The sequence below is a fragment of the Argentina silus genome (genome assembly GCF_951799395.1).
Source record: "Argentina silus genome assembly, chromosome: 17".
Lineage (NCBI taxonomy): Eukaryota > Metazoa > Chordata > Actinopteri > Argentiniformes > Argentinidae > Argentina > Argentina silus.
The window spans coordinates 13,188,181-13,204,188 of NC_139671.1; the positions used below are offsets into that span (position 1 = coordinate 13,188,181).

At 46.9% G+C, this 16,008-nt stretch overlaps 2 protein-coding genes across 5 annotated transcripts in view; one reads left to right on the forward strand and one right to left on the reverse strand.

The window, feature by feature from the left end:
* Positions 1-1,640: 1,640 nt before the first annotated feature.
* Positions 1,641-6,594, reverse strand: wdr21 (WD repeat domain 21). 2 transcript variants are annotated; one of them, XM_083688386.1, is made up of 13 exons: positions 6,351-6,594; positions 6,099-6,184; positions 5,750-5,913; positions 5,238-5,320; positions 4,937-5,045; positions 4,616-4,759; positions 4,280-4,329; positions 3,862-3,941; positions 3,528-3,620; positions 3,264-3,361; positions 2,915-3,091; positions 2,585-2,699; positions 1,641-2,464 (listed from the first exon to the last, which is right to left on the reverse strand). In XM_083688386.1, exons 1-13 carry the CDS (start codon positions 6,455-6,457, stop codon positions 2,229-2,231), a joined length of 1,542 nt encoding a protein of 513 aa, XP_083544512.1. In that variant the 5' UTR covers positions 6,458-6,594; the 3' UTR covers positions 1,641-2,228. The 2 variants fall into 2 exon arrangements, with proteins under 2 accessions (XP_083544512.1, XP_083544511.1); XM_083688385.1 differs by having other exon boundaries at positions 6,099-6,211.
* Positions 6,595-7,096: 502 nt separating this feature from the next.
* Positions 7,097-16,008, forward strand: part of dpf3 (double PHD fingers 3) — a 31,033-nt gene continuing 22,121 nt past the window's right edge. For 2 of the 3 annotated variants that reach the window (XM_083688401.1, XM_083688402.1), the window contains exon 1: positions 7,105-7,173. In XM_083688401.1, the coding sequence (XP_083544527.1) occupies positions 7,142-7,173 (32 nt within the window). In that variant the 5' untranslated portion in view covers positions 7,105-7,141. Of the gene's footprint in view, positions 7,174-16,008 lie in introns of all 3 variants that reach the window. The other variant, XM_083688403.1, reaches the window with a different exon arrangement.

The following is a 16,008-nucleotide window of genomic DNA, read 5'->3' on the forward strand; positions in this document are numbered from 1 at the left end:
CGAGAGGAGGAGGAGGAGGAGGAGGAGGTGGGGGGGGGGGGGGGGGGGAGACTGTTTTTTCTCCTCTGACTGACTCTTAGACATACAGTGTGGGGTTGGACGTCCTGACATTGTCCTTCCTTACACTTCACCTTCAACCCCTTTATGCTAGTTCACTTTAACCTGTCTAGGTTCTCATATATGAAGATAATTCGTGCGAGAGAGAGAGACAGAACAGAATGTAAAGTGAGTGAAGGAGTTACAAAGGGAGGAAGGAGAAGTGACATGCTTGCTAAATGACGGATCTAACTCCCGGTGTACCCCTTTTGTCCTATCCAATCTGTTTGTAGTCATGCACACAGGAAAACAAGGAATCCGTGACAATCTATCCCAATGACATTGTAGCACTAGTAGAGCACCTGCAACTGTTATGTATATCTGATGATGCTTCTGTGGCTAGGAGGAACTAGCAGAAAAAGGACAACCGGATGATGTCGTCCCCCCCCTCCCCTCCCGGCCTTGTGCTTTGGCTTCATCCTGCTGGATCATGCTTTTTCTTAGCTGCTTTTCTCTCACCGTCCTTGGCTTCAGGAGGAGGGAAATACAGCACAGCAGCAGCCTATGATGTAGCATCTAGATGCATTCCATGCTCATAGTTAGACTAAGTCATTACTACCTATTTACTCTTTGGCCCTGTGTGGCCGTACGTGCATTTACATGGGCAGACAATGATAGAATAGCCTTAATGCTGCTGCTCTCATTGCCTGTTTAATTTTATATAGGGGAAAAAAAAAAGACAACGTTTACTATCAGATGGGGGAGAAAACGAGTGATTGTTTTTAAAATGTCCACACTACCACTATCGATGAGTGAGGTAATCAGACTGAGAAGAAGTGGAGTCGGAATTGCTTCCAAAGTGTGGCTGGCTTACAGGAGGAGTATAAAGTATGGATGGACAACGTCACTCTTCAGGGCTGGACCCTCAATTGTACACATTCAGATGTATCAACCGGCCATATACCAAGTAATCACAACCCTATCATCTCAGGCTGAGTCGTAGTTCGCTGCAGTTGTGAGCAACTGACTGGAAGTGTAGTCAAATCAGTGTGGTGACAAACTGGAACAGTTTTGCTTGAACCTGGAACAATCGTCTAATTACTGTGCCCATCGTCATGTAAATCGGTGCTATTAAATGGGCAATCTGTATTCGGTACATCCATTGGACTTTTAAATTAATTATATATAGCCATTGAGTCTTCATGAATATAACTTAACATGAATATAAATGCAAACAAACACTGTATAGCTTAAAAAAACATTAAAACTATAGTGTTGATCTCAAGGATGGTCAGTCCTTGCATCCATAGCTGTCTATGAAAGTGAGAGTGGTTACATTTCTCCAGCCCCATCTCTCAGCTGTTTACCAAAAAAGTGGTGGGGAGCCTGTGTTGTTGTTTGAATTACAGATTGCACCTTTAAGGAGACAACTAGGAAATAACACTAATATCATACTGAAGAACGATCAATATGATCATCAATACCATCATGTTTACCGTACCATCTATGCTCATGTATTAAACTTGAGAAACACAAATAGGTGTGTGTGTGTGTGTGTTCTGTATGTTGTCATGAGAAGCAGAATGATTATGCAAGGATTGTTCATGATTCTTCCCTTTTACCAGAGGCTTTCTTTATTAATAATTCAAAAAATATTCAATTGCATTGGATAAAATGCATTATTTGACTTGTATAAACATTTCAGGATTTTTCATCATTATTTAAAATCATCAGATTAATCACCATTATCATATAAACAACAACAAGTTATCTTCAAAAAATAAAAGATAAACTCACTGGTCAGTTTATGAATTGCACTTTCTGTGGACATAATTCAGTATGCCAGTAAAGAGAGTTCACTTGCAGAAAGTACAACTGTAGCAGAGGGCGGCAGTCAGACCATGTGGACCCTTTTGGTTCAAAGATGGATTCCCCATAGAGGCCTGAGGCTCTACAGTTATTCTTTTGTTTTGACCAGCCCTTCGTTTGAACAAAGTTCTAAGTCCAGCAGTAGTCAGCAGCATTGACATAAGCATGATAGGGCTAAGCAACATGGCAGCGCCGTCTCCCCATGGCCTATCCCCGTCCTTTCACATCTGCAGTAAAGAGGACGTAGGAACTGAGAGAGAAGGGGTTTTCAGACCAGGCGTATATCTCCATGGAAACAACACTGGTTCAAGCCACGCCCTCCTCTAGCAGCCTGCCTCCGCGGCCCCGGCCCCCTCCTGGTAGTCACTGTTGTAGGGGAAGTAGTAGAGGTCGTGTCTGACGGCCATGAGCAGGCCGGGCAGGCCCCTGCGGCCCCCCAGCTGGGAGGAGAAGACCACGCTGGGGATCAGGTCCTTGCCTCCTGGGTGGGGCGACGGGATGGTCCTCAGCAGGTGGCCATCTGCCAGGCTCCACAGCCTCGTGTAGCAGTCCTGACCCACTGGGAGAGGAGAGGAGAGGAGGAGAGATAGACAGACAGGAGTGTTACTGTGTCTCTGTGTGTGTGTGTGTGTGTGTGTGTGTGTGAGGTGGGGGGACACTGACACGTTTCAGCACTAACCTGCCAGCAGCAGCCCCTCAGGCTCGTTGACGTGGAGGGGCAGGTAGGTGTGCTCGTTATGATGCCCCTCATACTGCTGCACCGGCCGCGTTACACGCACATCCCACAGCTTAATCTACACACACACACACACACACGCACGCACGCACACACACACACACACACACACGCAAATACACAAATAGTAAGAAAGACAAACAATCAAGATGAATAGCGGTAAAACATTGATACAGTGATCCTGGTGATGGTAAAGGGACTGGGAGTCTAGCCCGGTCTAGTGTATGGTGTAGCATAGCGTTGTGTAGTCTGGTTTGGTCTGGTGTGTCTGACCTGTCCCAGCATGTCTGCAGCCAACAGGTAGTTCTCGTCCTGGAGGATCCGTACGGAGGTGATGGCTGAGTCCTGGTAGAACCTACAGGCCTTCCAGCTGTGGTCTCTCCTGCCTCTCTGACGCAGGTCGATACTGAAAATCTCCCCTGAGCGACAGCCGTTGAACAGCACTGGGGCCTGGGGGGGGGAGGGAGGGAGAGAGAGAGAGAGAGAGAGAGAGCGAAAGAGAGAGAGAGGCTGTGTGTCTATTCAATAGGAGAACAAACTCTGACTCTGTTGCAGAAAGACAAGTTGCAATGAGATCTCACAAGATTATGTTCCTCAGTGATGTGATCAGAAACCTGCTTACCCTGAGGGCAAACTGCTGTGCCAGCACATCACTGCCGATGCCGTATGTTTGCCTCCGTCCAGTCACAGCGTCTGTCACTATGACCCTCCGTGAGAGACCTGGCAGCAGACAGAGAGAGAGAGAGAGAGAGAGAGAGAGGGGGTGTCATTCACAGTGCCCTGTAAAAAATGGCACGTCTTTTCTGTTCTTAGTGTAGAGGCTAGAGGTCTAAGTATGTGTCTGACCAGTGTGAAGATCGGTTAGGGTAGAGAGTATGTGACTGACCAGTGCTGAAGGTCTTGTCAGCCTGGGGGTTGAGACACCAGGCACAGGACCAGGCCGTGGAGATCTTAAAACTACACAGCATCCCAGGCAGGTCTGAGAAGGAGGACGGGAGAGGAGGAGGGGAAGAGGGGTGAGGAGAGGGGAGGAGGAAGATAAGAGGAGGAGAGGGAGGAGAGGGAGGAGAAGGAGGGAGAGTGTCAAAGCAATTGATTATAGATTATGGAAACATAACTGTACAGAAGACTTTACAGAACGCGCTGTAAAAATATAGACAAAAAGCCAAGCAAATGAAAGCCAAGCCCTGTATGGTTACCTTGGTGAAGCGTTGACTTACCTGGGTTGGAGTTGCTGAAGAGGGAGGCAGGCAGTAAGCTCACACAGCCTGGAGTCTCTGCCATACCGACCAGACACAGCCTGACGGTGAGCTCAGTCAAGAAACACAACACAACTCTGACTGAACCAAACAACGTACGACAACAACATTGTGAAGCTCAAAGCAACACATCTGCCTTACGTGCTGGGAATTGAGACATGAAACATAACTCAGTCAGTCTGAAGACTTCAGCAAAGACGACAAAGACAACCGCCCTCACAACTCTTTGGCATGTAAACGACTGGAACAAGGAGCTACAAGCTCCATTCCGGTGCTGTTTTTTAGAATTCAACTTTTAAACCAAACAAGTAAAACAGAACTCGATTGGTTTTCCTAAAGCAGTGCTAGTTTAATAGGTGTTGGGGTGTCTGGAGGATACAGGACGTGTGAGTCAGAGTGAGTGACCGAGGCCCAGCAGATGGAGTTCACCTGAAACAGGTAAAACACAGGGATGAAACAGGTACAACACACACACACACACACACACACACACACACACACACACACACACACACACACACACACACACACACACACACACACACACACACACACACACACACACACACACACACACACACACACACACACACACACACACACACACACACACACACACACAGCATCAGGGACCAGTTTGTACAGGTTGTCTAAGTATACCATCTGGTGTCCCAGCCCCCATCCCATCCCCTTCCCCCTCTTCTCTCGTACCCACCTTGCGATTGGTGAAGTAGAGGTTGTCACACATCTCCACAGACAGACAGCCGCGGCTGCCGCCTCGGAAGTTCATGATGCCGTACTTGCAGCCTCCGTGAGACACGTCGTTAACGGTGAACACACGTTCGCATGCAGAGTCCCCCTGAGGAAGAGGAGGAGGAGGAGGAGAGGGAGGAAAATTGACAAATGCATCAGCGCTAATCATTTGCTTTAATAAAGTTACATTATTTAGTCTCTTTGTTGTGTGTGAGTGATTGTATTTGTGTGTGTATATGTGTGTGTGTGTATGTATGCACGCTCTGAATAGTAGTCTTCTCACCACTATGAGTCTGAAGTTGTCAGTGTTGGGGCTGCTGTCAGTGTTGGGGCTGCTCTGGACCTCCAGTCTGTGGCGTCTCATCTCACTCACTTTCACCTCATGGATCAGCCTGGAAACACAAACACACACACACACACACACACACACAGACACACACACAGACACACACACACACCTAATGAGAGGGCTGCCATACCAGTGTTTGTTGTCCAGGTGTGTGTGTGTGTGTGTGTGTGTGTGTGTGTGTGTGTGTGTGTGTGTGTGTGAGAGTGTGTTCTGGTATGACATTTTGATACAGTACCTAGAGTAGGAGCTCCCAGGTAGAAGACCCAGGTGTCTCTTCTGCAACAGCAGAGCTGAGTTCAGGCCTGCTCTTGGTGCTTTCTGGATGGAGGGGGAGAACATATTTTCTGTGAATAACTCCACACTACAACATACCCATTTTAAAGGATAAGCTAATGCCTAAACAAACATCAAATAGGCTAGTTCTATGGCAGTGAATACGGATGATGCTGTCCAACTTCCATGCCTTTGAGTGGAGGGAAATCTACTCATATATACAACAAACCCAACACCAGACCCCCAGTCCAGACAATCAAACATGAAACGTTACCCCACAGTCAGGGGCTTTTCACACTACAGGGAACGACCCGAACCATACTGTGCTGGCTTCGATATTTGATTTTCACATTGTCCTTCCCAGCACTGTTTCAGCAACTAAGTTGGATGCCTAACCAGACCAGCCCGGTGCGGCTCAGCTCAGCTCAGCCCTGCTCCGCTCAGCTCTTTAATGTGAATAAGGGTTTGGTGTACCTTTCTGGGCCTGTCATCCTCCGTCAGCAGCCTGGACCTCTGCTTCTCCTGCTCCCTCTCCTTCAGCAGCTCCCTAGTTAAAGGGTTATTGTTGTTGTGCCCCGGCAACAGGCGGAAATAACGGTTCTTCTCTGGGTCGAAGTAGAACCCAGGCAGCTCTGGAACTTAAAATGGAAAAGGTTGTGGGATATAGCTGGTTTATCCACTGCTTACTCGGGCACACGAAATCAATGTGCTGGGCTCTGTTGCGTCAATGCAAATAGTAATTGTATTTATGTACGGCTAGAGTGACATATTGACTCTGTATTCATGTGAAGATGCAAGTGTGGATGAGTCTGGTGGGACTGACCTGGAGCAGCACTGCTGGAGGTGGAGGCAGAGCCTGCAGCCTCAGAGCTGCTCTCTGTGGCTCTGTGAGACGGGACAGCATCACTGCTGTCATACCGGAGGAGGGGACACAAACTGTCAACAATACAGCCATGCCATCAATGACAATGTGATAATTAGTTATAGTTGACAAGGTAGCCATCTACAGACGTTCCATTTCACGTGTCGTTTGGTCAAATCTATCGTGAGGTGTGAGTTTTCACCGTGATCCTACCTTTGTTCCTGAGCTCTACGCCTAACGTTGTTGTCCCTGTGGCATTCGGAGCGGTGACCGTGTCGCCTACAGTCCCTGCCTCTATCACGCCAATTCCCTTTCTTCATCCCTGCTATATTTAAACCAAGATATAAAGGGTCAACGAGGTCACTGTATCTACCACTTGCTACATTGTGTTAGGCTGCGTTTAGGCTGCACTGTTTACTTTAAAGCAGGTTAGCCACGCTAGCAATCACGCCTGCTAAACATGGCCACCAGTCTGCTCGATTTCCACGCACGCCGGCCTGGTGATGAGAAAACGGGAGGTGGCGGAGCGAAAGCGAATACTACAAATTGCAGCTGAATGTGAGAGAAATCTGAAACATCACACGTGCAAAAGTCTGTTCCCTAACTACTTGTAAATGTTGTGATGAAACGGAATCATTTGCAACAGTTATGTAGTCTTCATTAATTTTACAAAAAGACAAAAATCCACCAAAAATCCCAAAAGAACTCCACCTACCGAATTTGAACGGCGTGCAAATCACACGGACCCAGTATAAACGTGTATTTTCAGACCACAATTCGGGGCGTTTCTGAACGCTCCTGTTAAGGACCGCCCCGATTTGAGGTATGCGCTTTACATCCTAGTCATGGTTTTGACAGTTTTCTCCAAAGCCACGCCTGATTTCTGGATACTTGTATTGTATTGGTTAAGGAGCGAGGCGCCTGGGACTGTATTGCTTGTTTTTTTCATAGAGGTTCCAAACAGCTCAGAGATTTGGAATATTGGGTTACAGTCCAGCAGCAAAATGGCGGCTGTCATTCAGAATCCTCTGAAATCGTAAGTAAATTTCAAAATTCTGTAGTAATACAATTCAAGCCACCCCTTAGTACATGCAACGGCTATATTTTCAAGGAAAGATACAATGCAACTTTATAGGCTATGGAATAATGATATTGTAGTTAATTGTGTTTAAAATAAATGTTGCATTGAAACATTTGCAGTAAGTTTGGATACAAGTAATTTTGTTCACATGTATTATTCCATACTAGAATGTGTGCTGAGCATGAATCACCTACAAATGCGCATGCATTTGAGAAAATATATGTTTTTCTAGTGCGTAAAATCATGGACAATGTGCTGCGTTCCGATTCACGCCGCACGGACTTCTTTTCAAAAGTTGCTTCATAATGCGTTATTGATAACCTTAAAATATTAAGATAAGTAATTGTCAATCTTGTACACATGGATTTCCATTGTCTTGGTTAATTTTGCGCCATGGAATTAATTTTATAAAGCGTATTGCTGCTGGTGCGCTCGCTCGTGAGAGGCTATTTCCCGTCTGTTGGTCAACATATTCATATTTTCGGTTATGTATCTGCTCTTTGCATGCGGACTACTGTACTGATAGACATTTGCTAGTGTTGCCGACATAGCTATAGGCCTATTTCTTTCAGAATTAAAGTGCTCAGTGTTTTCCCCGTGCCACCAATTTCGAGAGGGAGAACGTGTGAGATATGTGTGTGAAGCATAGGCTAAGGGGGAGGTCGCGCGGCATATTAAAAAAAAAGCAATCTTTTCAGAAGTTGATGAGCTTTCAAGGGAAATGAGACTCAAATGCACATTGAGTGATCTGTCTCCACACATTCGCGACATTCATGTACTTTCCCCAGACCTATAGAGTCATTATGCAGATATCAGTTGTTTGATAAATTACCTCCTTACACATTTGTGTCATATGATTCAATACTATCAAGAGCACTATTCATACATGGCTGTTTCACTCCTAATGGAATGCACCTTTCTGAGCATCATGCTTTTCCCAGGGAACACAGTCCTCGAAATGCAGCTCTTCAATTTATCTCTTGTATTCATTGTTGCCTGGATATTGCTGTCAACACCAGCCTCAGGATCTTGAGTGTGCCTGCCTGTGAAGTGTTCCATTCTCCCAGACTGGCTCCATCGGGAAGATTTGCCCACTCAGGAATGTGGTGAAGGGTCCACAGTTATCAGACAATCTATTGTGGAAGTGGCCATAAAAACAGCTGCATTCCAAACAGAAAACAGGCAGATTGCTGGTTTAACCAACATATGGACTTTCTGTCAGGAGTCAGGACAAGCAGTATGCAACAACAACAATAACAACAACAAAAACAACACATTTGTGTCTGGTGGACTCTGAAAATGCAGTTCCACAAGGCACCCTACAGTGTCTCACTCACAGTCACAACTAACTTCTCCAAACAAGACGATGTGTGGAGGAGAAGCATCAACCCTTCACTGTATGTTGTATGATTTGAAGTTACAGAAAAAAAACATGGGAAATTCAGCTACTGCTACAGCATGAAAGAAAGAGCCTTTTATTTGCATTGTTGCACAGGGAAAGAGAATCGAGTCTGATTTTACATTGCTATGAATCAGACATTAGAATATGTGATGGAGATGAATGTGATGGGGTTGGATGGATGAGGAGCGGTGTGTGTGTGTTTGTGTGAGTGTGTGTGTGTGTGTGTGTGTGTGTGTGTGTGCATGCATGCGTCCGTACGATTGTCTGTGTATGTGGGTGTGTTTGTCTGTGTTTGTGTTTGTGTCTGTGTGTGCCCAACCACTGCATGTATGTGTGCGTGTGTAAGGGGGTCTGTGTGTGTGCATGTGTGTGAGGGGGTCTGCCTGCAGAGCTGTAGATTAGTGGTGTCTCAGCGTCCTCCTGAGCCCATCTGTTGAGAGATGCACTGAGAGATGGAGAGATAGAGGGGTGGCGGAGACAGAGACAGAGAAGGAGAGAGGGAGCCCCATCTGCTCCTCATCCATGGCAGGACCCCCCCACCCCTCCCCAAAAACCCTCAAATCCACAGGGGGTCACCAGGGCAAAGCTGACTCCTCCCACTACACACACACACACACACACACACACACACACACACACACACAGGCACAGGCACAGGCACACGCACACACACACACACACACACACACACGTCACAACCTACAATCAATACAGGATAAACTAGTGTCCTGTGAATTGCATTTTACCATGCATTTTAGACTAAAGACTATGGAATAGAACTTGGGAAATGTGTGGTAAATGAGGCTGTTGATAGCATATATTAAAATCTCACATAGGATTTATTACACGTGACCTTCACATACATAGAATGAGACCACAAGCAGCCCAATACAATATCATTTGGTGACCAAGTGTGAGATATTATCATGTACCAATGGGTTATTACTATGTAATTATCATTAAACATGGGCATTGTCTAACTAACAGACAGTGTTGTTGTGTTTGAGTCTGTGTGAGGTGGTGAAGGTGGAGCACCATCATAATAGAGAGAGATGCACGCACACACGCACGCAAGCACACACACACACACACACACACACACACACACACACACACACACACACACACACACAGAGAGAGAGACACAGAGAGACACATAGAGACACAGCAGATAATAACATCCCTCCCAGAGCTGTGTCAGACCTGTCAGCAGATGTCATGTTATTCACGGCAACAAGGGATGTCAACAAGGTAAAAGCAAGTGATCTTAAACACACAGACTATCACAAGACAGAACAATACACATTAAAAGACAACAAAACAATCCCAACTCCTACACGTTTGCATGTTTTTTGCATCCTTTTTAGTTTTGAATAGAGACGAGGGAGCTGAATCAGGTGGAAAACACAAATCAGCCTCTGTCTGTGTAGATTGAAGGGGTGTATTGTGAGAAGGGAAATATACAGTGCCTTCGGAAAGTATTCAGACCCCTTTACTTTTTCCACATTTTGTTGTGTTATAGACTCAATTTAAAATGGATTACATTAAAAGAATTTGCCATCAATCCACACACAATACCCCAGAATGACAAAGCGAAAACACGTTTTTTGAAATTTCAGTCCATTTATTTAAATTGAAATACAGAAATACCTCATGTACATAAGTATTCAGACCCTTTGCTATGACACTCTTAAAATGAGCTAAAATGCAAAAATGTAGGAATCAATTACTGATTGGTGGCAAATTATTTTAATTTAACCCATTTTAAATTGAGTCTATAACACAACAAAATGTGGAAAAAGTGAAGGGGTCTGAATACTTTCTGAAGGCACTATATCAGGGAGGGGGTGTGCGTGTACGTGTGTACTTGTGTGTGCTTGGCTTCTATAACCTGCTCCCCTCCCCCATTTAGCCTGAGAGTGAGTGATGGGGGAATTGTCTGTCTGGCTGAATTTGCTCTGTGCATTCAGACTGCACTCTAAACACAGGAGCGATTCCTGGCCTTTGTGTTTCCAGCATATAGGAATGGCCGGGGCATGCTTTCCAGGCGTTGGGAATTAGAATGGCCAGGAACCGTTTTTATAGGGAGACTCCATGGAGTGATCAATCCCCTTTCCTGTTCAGCACATGGAACTGGCACATGTTTCTGTGTGTGTGTGCGTGTGCGTGTGTGTGCGTGCGTGCGTGCGTGTGTATGTGTGTATGTGTATATATGTGTGTGTGCGTGCATGCATGCGCGCGTGCTAAATGCAGTGTGTGTGTGTGTGTGTGTGTGTGTGTGTGACTGTGTGTGACTGTGATGTGGATAGAGAGAGTACATTGTTCTTGGCGTACGGAGGCTGTTACTGTTACTCCACCCCTGCTGTGCAGTGCTGTTCTTCTCAATGCTAACCCACCTCACTCTCTCTGCTCCCCCAACCCTATGAGCTCCACGCTTAGCCCCAGGTCTGAACCAAAGCAGAGCCTTAATCAGGGAAGAGGAGAATAAAACATTCCCCTTTCCCTCCCCCTTTCTCTTTTCCTCCCTTTCTACCTCTCTCTGTCTGTCTTTCCCTCTGTATGTTTGTTAATTCAAAGATGCTGCAGGAGAGGGAGGGGGGGGGGGGGGGTGTCAGGGTCTGGGGAAACATGACCTTGGCCAACCCTCCAACCCCCCCGCCCTTACACACACACACACACACACACACACACACACACACACACACACACACACACTCACAGCCTCCTTCCTCCACCCCGCCCCCTTGGCCTAGTAAGCCTCCACAAAGGCTTCCCTCCCCACCTTCCTCACCCCCGTCGCCCCTGCACTGCTCCTCCACTCCCTCCCCTGTTCCCCCTGCTCGACCCAGCTCTACCTAGCCTCTCAGCCAGACCTGGCCCATAGCAGAGCCCCACTCCTTGCTGTCTTTATCCAGGCCAGTGGGGAGTCTCCAGGAGAAGGTTGCTGATATCATAACCTGGCAGTAATCCGATTGAGCTCCCCGGTTAGGGCAGCAAGGCCTGTTAGGGCTGTATGCACCAGGGTTTAATCTCTCTAAATGAGGAAGCAGTGCTACACACACACACACACACACACACACACACACACACACGCACACACACACACACACACACACACACACACACACACACACAGTTCAGGCAAGAGATCTCTGACCAGCAAATCTGATTGAGGGTCTTAGTGGTAAACACCGGTGAGGAAAGGGCTGGTAGAGCTGTATAGGGTTTAATCTCTCTAAATGAGGAAGCAGTGCTACAGTACCCCTGAGACACACACACACACACACACACACACACACACACACACACACACACACACACACAGGAGATTTCTGACCAGCAAATCTAATTGAGGGTCTTAGCGGTAAACACCATTGAGGAAAGGCAGTTCCACCTCAGACTGAATTAGTTTGCGGTTCTTTGATTACAGTCAGGAGAAGGGCTGGTGTATGTTACTGTAGGCTGGTGCTGTTGATATCATCATTCCATGGGGGATATATCATGTTTTTTTTTCTAGAAAGAACACTATAAACAGACAGAGCTTAAAGAGTAACATTTCCGGAAAGTGTCTTTCAAGTGACCCGTAGTTTTAAACTAATACAGATGTGAGTATCTCACGACTACAGAGAACCACAAAGAACCCTTCTCTCCCCTCTGCTTCATGTCTGATTCTTGTTACATGGTAGTGGGTCATCTCCTTTCAAAGCTCAGTAACTCTCTTTCATTCTTTCTTTCTTTCGTTCTCTGTCCTTCTCTATCACTTTCTCTCTCTCTCTCCCTCTCCATTGCTGCGACAGCAGGAAATAATGAATTGTCAATTGGATTAACGAGAGTGTGTAATGAGGCTATGCGGCGGTGTGATTGTGCTGACAATGCTGAGACATGTTCACACACACGCACACACACACACACACACACACACACACACTGTCTGACTGTGATGGATCATTGCTCCCGTACTGGTAGGCCACAATGTTGCATTGCAGACACAGCACTCAACCCTCTGGTCAAATGAAGGTTGCCTCTGCTCCCTACAGCCCCCCCAGTCTCTCTCTCTCTCTCTCTCTCTCTCTCTCTCTCTCTCTCTCTATGTATATATATATATATATGTGTGTGTGTCTCCTTCACTCATGTCATCTCCCTCCTAGAACTTTAACTGACAATACTGTAAGTTAATAATGCGAAGCCAGGCACCTCTGAGAGTAGCTTACTTGATTCGATAAATGGTCTCTCTTCCGCCACATCCTCACTTTACAACTCAAGGCTCATTACGGTGTTTTGGTTTTTGGATCTAGGAGGTTCACCGATAATGTCTTCATGGGGTTTAATGAGGTGCAAGAGTGTGAAGGGACCGTTTGAGAAAGGCTGACGATGTGTTTTACGATGTTTGTTTTGCCGCCACGCAGCAGAGAGGAGTGTGTGTAAGGGGAGAGTGTGGCTGCGGTCGCCCCCTCTCTCTAAAGTGTGCTCTTATTTACTTCTCCACCTCTCGTGGATTTCAATGAAATGGACCGGTGTGATGAATGTAGTGGAAACTGTGATCCAATCTGATCCCAATCCTTGGGAGTGAATTGAAGTGAAGGAGGGCATACTTCAGGGGAGAAAGGTATTGAATCAGAATGTAATAGAACAGTTTGTGTGTGTGTGCGCGTGTGTGTGTGTGCGTGTGTGTATGTATGTGTGTGTGTGTGTGTGTGTGTATGTGTGTGTGTGTGTGTGTGTGTGTGTGTGTGTGTGTGTGTGTCTTCAAGAGATAGCAGGGAGGGATGGTGATGGAAATCTAGAGGGGTAGGTGGGAGCGAGGAGAGGAGATGTAAAGAAAGGGGGAAGACGGAGGAGACAAAGAGGGATGCAGGCGAGAGAAGCTGAGAGGGAGAAAACAGAAAGAGGTAAAAGAGAAGAGATGTGCGTGTCCCTGTAGACATGCCATTCAACTTGAAAACACAGACATGATTTCCTTATGGAAAACAGCTCCTCCTGCCCCGCCTCACTTCCAACTGAGAGAGAGAGAGAGAGAGAGAGAGAGAGAGAGAGAGAGAGAGAGAGAGGTATGTCAAGAAAGACCGGACTCTCTGTTATATAACTAGAACTCTTTGTCCTAATCTGTCCTCAATGGAAGGATCAAGAGGGCGGGTCTCGGCCTGTATCACCATACCGTTGAATATTCATGGTTTATCCATAACCTTTCATTGCGAGTGTAATGCTGTTAGCGCAGTTTTTACGCATACAGAATGCAATTAGTGGCCCCGGCCGTCCAACCAATAGCCTCCAGTTCATGATTATTGATAAGCACGTGACTGGCGAGGACCCTCGAGGTTCAATGGGAGAGAGGAGGGAATTAGAATATGAAGCATGGAGAGAATAGAGAGAGAGAGACACCGTCTCTGGGGAGAGAGGGAGAAAGAGAGGGGATAACGGGGGGTGGGGGTAGACAGTACGAGAGACAGATAGAGAGAGAGAGAGAGAGAGAGAAGAAGAAAGAGAGAGGAGAGAGAGAGTATTAGAGGGATAGAGAGGAAGAGGAAAGAGTATCGCGCTTGTGGAGTTGCACTCTAGGAAGCCTAAGTAGAGGAGATAGAGAATAGATAGAGCTAGATAGGGAGATAGTTGCTGATGGGGTTCAGGAGAGGGAGAGAGAGACCGTTGTTCAAAACACTCTTGAGAGGAAACAGACTTTCTGGCTCTTCTCTCTTTTCCCTTACCCCCCTCATCTCCCTTCCCCAACCTGCACACACACACAGGAGAGTTTCTTGGATCGTTTTCCCCTCCGCCTCCTCTTGATAAGTGGCCTCTGTGGCTGCTGTGTAGTTCTACTGTAAACACAGAGCAGGCGTGGTGTGTTCGGTTCGGCTCCTCTCCTCTCCTCTCCTCTCCTCTCCTCTCCTCTCCTCTCCTCTCCTCTCCTCTCCTCTCCTCTCCTCTCCTCTCCTCTCCTCTCCTCTCTTCTCCTCTCTTCTCTTCTCTTCTCTTCTCTTCTCTTCTCTTCTCTTCTCTTATCCTCTCCTCTCCTCTCTTCTGTATGTCTGTGTAGATACTAAAGGTTGGAACCCCGCCACTGTTTATAAGAAAACATTCTACCGGCCTCTCCAGCAGTGTGTGTGTGTGTGTGTGTGTGTGTGTGTGTGTGTGTGTGTGTGTGTGTGTGTGTGTGTGTGTGTGTGTGTGTGTGCATTTGAGCCTCTGGTTGTGACTGCAAAGTAGAGTGTGTCTGAATGTGTTTTTAGATGAAGACAGCCCTTTGTACTTATCTGAGAAAGAAATACACAGTATCCCAGTTGGTTGCTCAGTGAAGAGGACAGGAGAACCGGTACATCAAGTCTTTCCTCCAGCCACCATCACCCCTGAAGAGTTTCAGGCCTCAAACCGAACAGTCATGACAGTCATGACTAGTGGGGACAGTTCGGCCATCTTCCAATCTCTGCTTCTCTCTCTGTGAAAACAATCAGAGTAGTGACCTGTTAGTTGTGTGAAACACAACACACACACACACACACACACACACACACACACACACACACACTCACACACCACACAGCAGATTCCATCAGGATCCAGGAAACTGTTCCCGAGAGGAAAGTGTTCCCTAACATGCAAAAGTCCATGCAAAAAACTTACATAACTGAGATCAGGGATACACAACCCTAATGGATACAGATAGGAACACAGTTTCAAGCATGTGTGTGTGTGTGTGTGTGTGTGTGTGTGTGTGTGTGTGTGTGTGTGTGTGTGTGTGTGTGTGTGTGTGTGTGGAGGACAGGATGGGGGAAGGGATTGCAGGACACACTTCATCCTCTGACCTACACACTAGCTGTAGAGACAGCTGGTCTTTCAGGCATACTGCCCCCCCCCCCCCCCCCCCTCTCTGTCTACACACACGCACATATGCATGCATGCAGACACACACACACACACACACACACACACACACACACACACACACACACACCCATACACACACGCACCCATACACACACGCACCCATACACACACGCACACAAATGCATGCACAAGTGGAGCGTGCTCTGATGTGCCCCTTTGTGGCTGGGCCTGGACCCTTATGTAAGGGTTTATAAAGCTGGCCTAGGGCGGTATACACATACATGTACATGAAATATGGGATGGCAGAGAGGGGAGGCGAGGGGAGGGGGAGGGGGGAGAGGAGAGAGAGGGAGGGAGAGGGAGAGAGAGGGAGGGAGAGAGAGAGAGAGAGTAACAGATTCATCCTCTCACAGCTCTATACTGTAGGTGAGAGGAGAGGTGACATTTCACCTGTTGGGATGTGTTATCCTCTATTATGGATGTGGATCTGCCCTGACTGGCCCATCAGGACACTCTCTCAGAAACACTCTCAGACACTATCTATCCCCTCTATCTGTTCAAAAGACACG